The sequence below is a fragment of the Rhizophagus irregularis genome, chromosome 31 (genome assembly GCF_026210795.1).
Source record: "Rhizophagus irregularis chromosome 31, complete sequence".
Lineage (NCBI taxonomy): Eukaryota > Fungi > Glomeromycota > Glomeromycetes > Glomerales > Glomeraceae > Rhizophagus > Rhizophagus irregularis.
In genome coordinates, this window is record NC_089459.1 from 490,048 (window position 1) to 501,969 (window position 11,922).

At 25.2% G+C, this 11,922-nt stretch overlaps 1 protein-coding gene across 1 annotated transcript; it reads left to right on the forward strand.

Annotated features, from left to right (window-relative positions):
- Positions 1 to 3,108: 3,108 nt before the first annotated feature.
- OCT59_022212 (uncharacterized protein) lies at positions 3,109 to 3,742 on the forward strand (the record flags this gene model as incomplete). The annotated part of the gene is made up of 4 exons (XM_066144673.1): positions 3,109 to 3,220; positions 3,426 to 3,474; positions 3,549 to 3,573; positions 3,659 to 3,742. The coding sequence occupies 4 exons, from the start codon at positions 3,109 to 3,111 to the stop codon at positions 3,740 to 3,742; spliced, it is 270 nt and encodes an 89-aa protein (XP_066006111.1).
- Between the last annotated feature and the right edge of the window lie 8,180 nt (positions 3,743 to 11,922).

Genomic DNA, 11,922 nt, shown 5'->3' on the forward strand with positions numbered 1-11,922 from the left:
GGTTTTTATATTGTGGAAAGATTAATTTAAGTCTTGAAAATGCTTCGGCTCTATTAAAAACAGCAAATGAATTTGAATTACATTCACTTGCTAATCACATTCAAGAATTTTTAATTGATAATCAGAAAAAATTATCAAAAATAATGTTATGAAATTTCTTGAAAATATTTTCAAAGTGAAACTTTTGAAATTATTGTTTAGAAATAATTTGCGATCTGTCTTTTTTAAAAAAATATAAATTAAAAATACTATCTACTCAATTTCCTTAACGTTAAGGCTTAGATGTTTTATCATTTAGTATAGATTTTTTTATTTGAATTATAACTTATAAATTAAACCAGTTTGCCTACGAAATTATAATATTTCCTCATAAAAAAGTATTCCAAACAAAATTTTTCAACTTGCCAATCAATGAAATTACATAGATACTGATCCATTACATAAATTAATGTTACGTATAAAATTTTTTATTTTTATAGGGAATAATTATTAAAATTATAAAAAAATTTTGAAACCAAGAAAGGTTATAATGCAATAATTTAAGCTAATGAATGCATTCATAGTAAAAATACAATCTACAATTAATCCATTTAAAATGTTTGAAATTCTTTAAGATATTTTTTTCAATTTAATATTTTAAGAGCTATAAAACCGATATTCTGATAATCCATTTATAAGTTATACTGTATGTATTATGGATCTTTCTATTCTACATTTCAATATGTCATATACCTTTTAAATCATATACCTCTTAAATAATCTGAGTCGCTCGTATAAATTTTTGTTCTCCATTTCTGGCTTAAATATCCCTTTATAGTATTAATTCATTTGCTTTAAGAAAAATAAGAAATATTGTTTCATAAATAAATTATTTGAAATTTAAAAAATTTTGCTTTATTTATAGCTTTTTTATACTTTATTAAATAGTTTATTGGTTAAACGTCACAACGTCAGATCAAATTCGGCAAAACTTAATATAAGCTTAAATAAACAATTGGTTAGACTTCGGATGATAATTTCATCCTTACTTTTGATGTTCAACAAATTGTAAAAAGAAGAAAAAAAAAATACTTTTTTATAATAAAAATTAATCTTCGTAATCAAAATGACTTCTATTTACCAACTAATCATAATTATCATGCCGTGGACTATTAGTTTTTAAACTGCATACAACAAATTAAAAAAGATGTTCTTTACAACAAAAAAGAATTCTTAAAATTATTATTATGATTTTAGTAAAAGAATAGCGGGAAATTTATTTACAGAAGAATAGTAACCAATCTAAAGTTACACAATCTGCGCAATAGGAATATGGTACTAAGGTTGTGTTCAAATTAAATGAAAATTAATTTCTATATAAATTAAAGTTTTTAGCCTTTTAATTTTTTTTAATAAAAAAAAAATATTTGAAATGGAGTCAAAATTTTGGCCAGAGCTTATGAAAGATCTTGAACAACTTTTTGAAAATAAAGAAAATTATGACGTTATTATACAAGCGGGAGAAGAACCAAACGTACAAGAAATTTATGCTCATTCCATAATTCTCTGTTGTCATTCAAATTATTTTCGTTCTAATTTGAAGGAAAAGGAGAATGGAAGGTACATTTTAAAGAAATCTAATATTCCATCAAAAATTTTGGAAAATATTCTCAGGTAATTTATCTCAAAATAATTTTTAAATTAATGTATACAAAAAAAAATTAAAATAATTTTAATAATAGGTTCTTATATTGTGGAAAGATTAATTTAAGTGTTGAAAGTTCTTCAGATATTGTGACTTTATTAACAACGGCAAACGAATTTGAATTACATTCACTTGTTAAACATATTCAAGAATTTTTAATTGATAATCAAGAAGAATTTATCAAAAATAATGTGGTTAAATTTCTTGAAAATATTTTTCAAAGTGAAACATTTGAACTTATAAGAAATTATTGTTTAGAAATAATTTGCGGTACTCCAGAGTTATTGTTTGAAGAAAATACTTTTTTAAAATTATCGTCCCAAATGATTGAATTCATTCTCAAACAAGAAAATATTGCATTAGATGAAATTGAAATTTGGAATAATTTGATAAAATGGTCATATGCTCAAAATCCTAATATTGATCAAGATCCTTTAAAATGGACCAATGATGATATTGAAGTAATGAAACGAACCACACATAGATTAATTCCATTGATTAGATTTCAAGATATTTCTTCTGATGATTATTATGAGAAAGTATTTCCTTATGAAGAATTATTATCAAAAAAACTAAAGGGTGAAATCATGCAATTTTATTTAGTATCTAATAGTACAACAAAAATTATTATTAGTTCATTACCATCAAGATTAAAGAGATCTAAACAACAATTGGAATATGATTCAGTTATTATTAAGTCTCAACATTTTGATATTTTTGCTAGTTGGATTGAAAAGAAAAATAGTTCTTATTATAACGTAAGAAATATTCCATATAAATTTGATTTACTTTATCGTGCTAGTAGAGATGGTAATACAGTTGCAGTGTTCCATGAAAAATGTGATAATAAAGGACCTACTATAGTTATTGCAAAAATTGCAAATTCAGAAAAAATAGTTGGAGGATATAATCCATTGGACTGGAAGCCAATTTTAAATAATGATAATTATTATAAGTCAACAAATGATAGTTTTATTTTCTCATTTACAGATAGAAATAACCTTCAAACTTCAAAAGTGAGTTATCCAAAGAAAGATTGTCAACTATATTCTATAAATAGTTATTCAGATTATGGGCCAATATTTGGTGCTGGTCATGATTTATGGTGTCATAATAATGGTATCTGGACATGTAGTTCACATACTTATTCAATTGATTTACCATATACTTTTAATGCAAATGATTATGAAGTATTTCAAATTATTGAAGATAAGTAATTCATATATGTACAGTATATATATATATTTTTTTTTTTGAAAAAAAACTAGCCATCACCACAGGTGATTTCACCTGATCATGTGAATTATTATTATGACATCATTTGATTAAACTATTAATAAACTTTTTTTCTCACGAATTGCCTTTTTTGATTTTTTTTCCTTTTCGTCAACCTACCTCCTTTTCTTTTGTTATACATTTTAATAATGGACTGTTGTGAATATGTTAATGAAAATTCCACTACTAGTGATGAGGAAAATGAACTTCATATTATATTGGTTTTAGGTGCAAAGTTTCAGACATGGGAAGTACTAGAAGGTCATCTGAAATGATATGCTTTGCAAGAAGGATTTTCCTATAAAAAACAAGAGTTGAGTATCATTTAAGTCCAAATGAAATGAAAGGTTTAACAATAGAGCAAAAAAAGCATAAAATTAAATGGAGAACTTAGGGTAAGGATTAGGGTAAGGATCAGGGTATGGATTAGAATAAGGATTAGGGTAAGAATTAGGGTGTGAATTAGGATGTGGATTAGGGTATGGATTAGAGTATAGATTAGGGTGTAGATTAGGGTGTGGATTATTAGGATAAGGATTAGGGTATGAATTAGGGTGTGGATTAGGGTAAGGATTAGGGTATGGATTAGGGTGTGGATTAGGGTGTGGATTAGGGTAAGGATTAAGGTGTATATTAGGATATGGATTATTGTATGGATTTCTTTGTTAAATATCACTAATACTTTCTTGCTTTTCACAGTTTTATAATACAGATTATGATGATCATAAGGAGAGTTTTCGTGTAGATGATTATGAGAATTACAAGCTTTATTCTAACTCATGATTAGAAATGTATAAAATGAAATGTTTGTTGAAATTTCAAACGTTTATAGATGAAAAACAGCAAGAATTACTTCAAAAGGACCAAACTATCGATAAAGAGAATAGTGACAATCATTAAAGAAATGATAAGTCTAATATTGTTTGTTCTAATCCAGTAACTTCAAGAAGGTGTGGACGTCCTCCAAATCAATATCTGAGTGAAGGTAAAACTGCAAGTAAAAATAAGAAGCAAAAAATAACTATTGATTTGGAGTTACAATGTATTTCAGAAAATAATAATAATGGAAATAACAAGAAAGTCATGATTTATGTGTAAGATTCTTAGTGAAAGAAATTAATATTGTATTTAGGTAGTTATTAGAATTTAGTTCAATTGTAATTTATTAATAAAAAATAAAATTTACTGTGATACTTTGGCATGATTATGTGATTTATTTATACTGGTGAAATCACCTGTGGTTATAATTAGAAATTTTCATTTTTTTTATATAATACTTTCAGATAAAGAAATATCTTTATAAAAAGTCTTTTAAGAAATATTTTTTAATGTAAAATTGTTAAATTATGAATTTTAAATTATGATCATTACCATTTTATGTCATTTAAAGTAATTTGTTGTTAAGGGTATGCTAGAAATTAGAGTTTGGATCTGTATATCCATCTATCCATGGATATGTATCCATAATAAAAATTCAATATCCATAATCCATATACAGTCACTCTTTTCTACAGCAAACTTCAATATAGCGAATAATATGATATAACGGATTATCTGTGTGATACCAATTTTAAATATGAAAAAAAACCTTGATATAATGAAGTTTACTATTTATTTACTGTATAATGTAGTACAAAGTAAAGAATGCAAATAGCATATACAAAATGACCCTTCTTATACCAAATTATTATTATAACAAATTTTTTTTCAATAAAATAAAGAATTTTTGCGACTTTTAATTGAATATAATTAAATAATTCTATTAATAAATATTTTATAATTATATTGATATATTAAATATTGTATGACATTAAATATCACCCACACTTTATATTCAAATTGTCATGTCAGGATCGTATCAGGATTGATTAAAGCTCTGCATAGGTCAGGTTGGATCAGGTTATTTGGTTAACCTAAAATGAAATTTTTTTTCAGATCAGGTCAGATAAACTGTTCTGACCTGGCCTGATCCAATTAATCCAAAAGTATTCGGGTCACTTCAGTTATCTAAAGTTTTATTATTAAATTTCAAGTAAAAAATGTTTTGTAACATTTTTTTATTAATTATATAAAAAACATTGGGTTCGACGTTTTTAATTAAAAAAATGATTTTTTTTTAATTTTTATTGAAAAAATATCAGGTCTGAGTGAGTGATCTAGTATTTTACTTTTTGTTTTTATATATAAAAATGCTGAAACTATTTGTTTCAGCATTTTTTTTTTGATTTTATATGTAAAAACATCAAAATCATTAGTTCCAGTATTTTTCTTTTTGATTTTACATGTAAAAATACCAAAACTATTAGTTTTAGCATTTTTTTTCAATTTTACATGTAAAAATGCCAGAATCATTAGTTTTGGTATTTTTCTTTTTGATTTTACATGTAAAAACTACAGGTCAAAATGCTAAAAATTGGCAAAAAAATGGCACGAAAAGCAGTAGCTATTCTTAACTATTCTTGGCTGTTTTTGGCTATTTGCGAATTAACCTATACTATTTGTAAATAGTTCATACAAATTTGCAAATAGTTTAGCTTGTTTTTGGTTATTTGACGTGTGAACACTGAAACTATCAAAATGCTGAAACTGATAGTTTTAGCATTTTTTTTGATTTTACATATAAAAACGTCAGAATCATTAATTCCAGCATTTTTCTTTTTTAATTTTACATGTAAAAATGCTAAAACTAAATGAGTGATCTAATGTTTTACTTTTGTTTTTATATATAAAAATGCTGAAACTATTTGTTACAGCATTTTTTTTTTGATTTTATATGTAAAAATATCAGAATCATTAGTTCTGGTATTTTTCTTTTTAATTTTACATGTAAAAATACCAAAACTATTAGTTTTGCCATTTTTTTTTAATTTTACATGTAAAAATGCCAGAATCATTAGTTTTGGTGTTTTTCTTTTTAATTTACATGTAAAAACGTCAGAATTATTAGTTCTAAGGTTGCTTGCCGAAATTAGGTAATTTAGGCCAAGGCCGAAACTTTTTTGTAGCTGAAAGTTTAGGCAATCAAAAATAAATTTGCCAAAATTTATAATGCCGAAATTATTGCCAAAAGTCCGAAATTTGACCGAAATTATTGGTATAATTCTGGCCAAAAAATGATTAACATTATAAATTTCCTTTTTTTGGAAATTCATGTAACCTTTGTGAAACTGATTTCACCAATTTTACTGGAAAACAAAATTTCCTTTTTGGAAATTGGTGTAATGTCACATGACACAATGTCATAATTTTGGCCGAATTTTAATTTTGGCCAAAATTAAGATTGAGAAATAATTTTGGCATTTTCGGCATTTAATTTGATTGGCCGAAACCTTTCAGAATTTCCTTTTTAGTTTTGGCAGGCAACCTTAATTAGTTCCAGCATTTTTCTTTTTAATTTTACATGCTAAAACTGAATAAGTGATCTAGTGTTTTGTTTTTGTTTTTATATATAAAAATGCTGAAACTATTTGTTATAGCATTTTTTTTATTTTATATGTAAAAATATCAGAATCATTAGTTCTGGTATTTTCTTTTTGATTTTACATATAAAAATACTAAAACTATTAGTTTTGGCATTTTTTTTAATTTTACATGTAAAAATGCCAGAATCATTAGTTTTGGCATTTTTCTGTTTGATTTTATATGTAAAAACACTGAAACTATCAAACCACTAAAACTGATAGTTTTAGCATTTTTTTTTTTATTTTACATGTAAAACGTCAGAATTATTAGTTCCAGCATTTTTTTTTAATTTTATATATAAAAATGCTAAAACTATTTTTTTTTTTTTTTTTTTTTGCAGCGCATTTGCAGTTTTATTAAAGTAAAAAAATAAAGAAAATATATACAAAGTAAAATTCCCTAATAACTACTCTAATATAATTAAACTACAAACCACTCGTTATACTGGTAGTACCCCACGTGTGCATTATTGAGTGATCGTTTGACTCTGTAGGTAGACTTCATTTAGTAACAGGTCATCTTAGCCATAAAGGCCCTATCTTCAATGTCTGGTGATCACAGGACCCAAATGCTGAAACTATTAGTTTCAGCATTTTTTTAATTTTACATATAAAACGCCAGAATCATTAGTTCTGGCAGTTTTCCTTTTGATTTTATATACAAAAATACTAGAATTATTAGTTTCAGTATTTTTTAATTTATTTGATCCAAATATATGTTAGGACAACGAGTCAGGTCAGGTACCAAATTTGATAACCTGACCTGAATATTTTAGGTCAAGCCGTCAGGTCATCTGATTTGTTAAATCAAGTTGCAGAGCTCTAGGATTGATAATTCTGACCATTTTATTTAAAGTTATTGTTAAATAGCATTAAATTATTTTCAGATTAAAATCTACAAAAAAAGGACAGTTAATAAACATTCTTATATAAAAAAAATTAAAAATCCACTTTAAAAATACTACTCACTGGATTTCATTTTCAAGTTCTAAGCTGAAATCTACAAAAAAAAGTAGAAGAACACTTCAGGAAGCATTCCCTATAATAAAAATAAAAAAAGAATGTTATTTAAATGTTCTTAAACGAAATTAATAAAAAAAAATTGAGTTCCTACTTACTTCTTGTTTTAGGTGTCCATTTTGAAGTCAAGAAAGACCAGAAAGCGTCCTTGCAAAAAAAAAATGAAAAAAAAATATTAGTAAATGTTCTTAAACAAAATTAATAAAAAAATTGAGTTCCTAGCTACAGGATCCCGCTTACTTATAATAAAGGTCACTGTAGAAAATTGGCCCTTTACTAATAGTTTTTACCTTACTTTTTTCTTAAATTCTATTGGTTAATTAGCTAAAAAGGAAAAAAATCATAACAATGTAACATAAAATTTCCTTTTATAATAGGATCTGCAAAGAATTTATATATGATTTTTACTTTAGACCTGGGGATGACCTATCTTATAAATAAACAGGATCCTGTTACTGTCCTATTCCTATTTACTTCTCATTTCAGGTGTTCATTTCAAAATTCAGAAAGTCTACTACAATAAAATAAATAAAAAAAATATTAGTAAATGTTCTTAAATGAAATTAATAAAAAAAAATCTGATCTCGCTTACTTCTTATCCAGGTGTTCATTTTAAAGTTCAAAAAGTTCACTACAATAAAATAAATAAAAAAAAAATATTAGTTAATATTCTTAAACGAAATTAATAAAAAACCCTTCCAGTTTTTACTTACTTTTCATTTTAAACAACTATTTCAAAATTCAGAAAGTATTCCTATAAAAAAAGATTTAAAAAAAAACATTTAGTAATAAAATAAAATTGAATAATCAATAAATCAGATTGACAAGTCACATGATCTGTATGACCAATATATCTATACTAAAGAATTCATTATACTATACCAGATAATTTTATTATAATATTAACGAAGTTGCTTATAATGATGGCCTAATAAGCTGGAACATAACTAGTTAATTAACTAATAGAATTTAAGCAAATTCTAAGATAAGGTTTTATATAAAAGTAAAATTTTTACTAGTGACATATCTTAGTAGTAGGTAGAATCCTGATTCAACTAATATCGGCTAAAACACCTCTATATCTAGGAATGGGGACGGTTTGTTCAGTTCCATTTCAGTTCGCCATCAGTTCTACGTCAGTTTCCATTAAGAAAAATATGAGCTACATGTGTCAAATTAAAGACACAAGTCGAACATATATTGATTATAAATTAAAAAAATTTTGATTGATTAACAATCAATAGTTGGTTCATGATCATCATAATTTTGATGTTGATCATATTTTGAACCAGTTTTTAGAACCGGTTTGGAACCGGTTCGGTTCAATTTTTAAAAGCTATTAAAAAATTGTTTTGACTTATAAATTTTCTTTTTTTTTATTTATTGTAAAAATATTAGTGTTTCTCTATTCCCAATAAGATTTTTGGCTCATATAAGTTCGAAACTCACGAGATTTTGATCAGTTCCAAAAACCGCTCAAAATTACGTAATCAAACTGACCCCATCCCTATTTATATCATTATACTATCTTCACTATTGTAGTGCCATAAACCTGGAATTGATTTTAGTTTAAATAATAGAGTATTTCAGAATTATAGGATCATCTATATTTTGTGTAACATTAATAGTCTGAAGTGATTTGGATCAGAAATAAAGATCATTCTAATAAGGGAGCTTACACATATTATGTAATTATTATAGGGGGGGAGGGGGTAGTTAAAATTTTACGTTACACTTATTTAAATCATATGATTTATAAATATTATAATTTGATTGGTTATGAAATCTAACAGGGGGGGGGGTAAGGTTTATAATAAAATGAATATTACGTGATATGTGTAACTCCCCTAATAATAATGATGTGATAAGTTACAATTAATTTATTATTATTTACGTTGATCAAAGGATCAACATGTAAATTATTATATAAACCCCAACTTTTTGACTTAGTATTAGAGTTCCTTTCAATTCCTTTTTCTTAAAAAGTTCCTTTTAATTATTTTAAGTCCACTTTAATAAAGAAATAATTCTTTTAATTATTATAATTATTTTATAATGTTCTGACGAAATTTTATGATTATATTATTTTATATTTAATAAATAACTGTATTATAATGACATATTTTTACATAATAAAGAATAAACCTTTTATTAAATTATAAATTCTATGACTTTATAAGAGAGACGAAATTCTTGTGGCGACAGTGTGGCAGAAGCTGTCGTTGCACTATGTTTTATGATCAGAACAAAATAATTTACATTATGACTTTCCTTTAAAAGATACTATATATAAATATTTTTATCACTTTAAAATAAAGTGAATCCAAATTCATCACTTCACACAATTTTCTTTTAGTCATTTATTGTTTAATTGCCGATCTGCCTAAAATCGGCACTGCATTACTAATAAAATTTGGAAATAATAGTGATAATAAAAAAAGCATTTTTTGCATCTCGCACGCGAAATAAGTTTCACCCATTTTACAAACAGAAATATCATAAATACAATATTTTCTTTCATTTTATGACAAGTCATATTTGCCAAAAAATTTTATAATTATATTTCTGCAACTGGTTTTCTTCAACTTTCACTTATTTTTAATAATAAAAATATTTCAAAAAAGCTTTTAAAAACAACTTTAAAAGCTAAAAATTATAGGTTTTTAATGTAAATAATGCAATATAGTAAAATAAAATATTGAAATTTCATATATTTTAAGGTGTAAATCTGATGCATGCACATAGTAAACTCATTATTTTGCATATGAATGTATAACTTTTTTTTGCAAATTTGTTTTTTTCAAGTATTTTTTCAGTATATCATATGATTTTTTTTATAGTCAATATGTCATCTATGAGATATCCTTTTTTGAAGTTTATATTCTAGCACAAAATCGGAAAATTTAACCCCAAATTTTATTAATAACGCAGTGCCGATTTTAGGCAGATCTGCAATAAGAATGTTTTTACGAGCTTAAGATAAATAAATTAATCAGTTATTAAAGGTTTTTTGAAAGCAGCATAATTATAATATTCCATTTTATACAGTGTACGCTATACAGTACTTTTGTTTACTTCTTTTTCAGTTGATTCAATAAATTCTTTTTGCATTTTTTCTGCTAAAATATAAATTTACCAATCATATCATTCAGAGTTCAAAAAGTTTAATACTTGCAAAAAAAAAGAAAAAAAATTAAAATAAAATCAAGATAATAAAAAAACAAAATAAATTTAAAAAGTTTGAAATTTCTAAAATTTATTAAGATGCCAACCTATTATAAAAGAAGATCCCAACATTAAGAAATCCAACCAAAATCTGAGAAGTTAACATCTAAAGTCTTTATAAAAAATAAGAAAATTTTTAAAAAAAAACTTTTTTAAAAAAAATGCATGTTACCCTAAACTTTTTTTTTAAAAAAAATATATCTTATGAAGTTTAGTTCGTAAGTAAAATAAAGATCTTTTTTTTTAATAGACTTTTTTTATTGAATTAAAAAAAAAATCAATCAGCAAATTGATTACATAATACCAATCAAACTTTTTTATTAGATTTTTTTTTATTAAATTGAAAAAAGATTGATCAGCAAATTGATCATGTGATACTGATCAATAGGCTGTTCCAAAATTAATAATTAGTTTAATGTCAAAAATTTTGAAGGGAGAAGGGAATAATTTAAACAAATATAAAAATTAAACATATTAAAAATTTCAGAAATTTTCAGTAAAATCAGAAATTCTCAGTACTATTAAATTTTAGTAAACTTTTAAGCATATTTAAACATATCAAATATATATGTTTAAATAGTGTTCCGAAAGGGTCGAGTCGGTCGGGTTTGAGGATGTATTCGAACTCGACCCGAGTATAAAAACCAACCCGTACAAATACCCGAGTTAATATTTACATGACCCGACCCTGACCCGATCCGATATAGTTTAACCCTTGGATAACCCGGGTCCAAATAAAATTTTCAGATGTTTAAAAAGGACCCCAGATATCTAATATAAAGGTCATAATGGACTTTTGGCCAAAAACACCCCTTTTTGCTGAAACTCAAAAAATCGTTTTTTGTAAATATCTCAGCATCCAGTAATTCAATTTTAATGAACTTTTTTTTATTTTGTAGCCCTCATTTAGCTCTACAATTTAAAAAAAGTTCATCAAAATTGGACCACTGGATGCCGAGATATTTACAAAAAACGATTTTTTGAGCCCCTGAAAAATGGGCTAATCTGCCGAAAGTGTGACTTATGACCTGTTTTGGAGATATCCGGGGTCCTGTTTAAAATATATAATTTTTATTAAATCCTCCTACGCTCAAACATATACACGCAAGATTTGTATTTGGTTTTAGATTGCTTCTTTTGGCCGGTTCCTCCAGAAAATATCTTCAACTGTAACACTTTCAATTACAGGTAAAAAAAAAAATTTGACCAATTTTAATATTATTTAATGATTACTCTTACCATTGCTGCTAGGTGTGA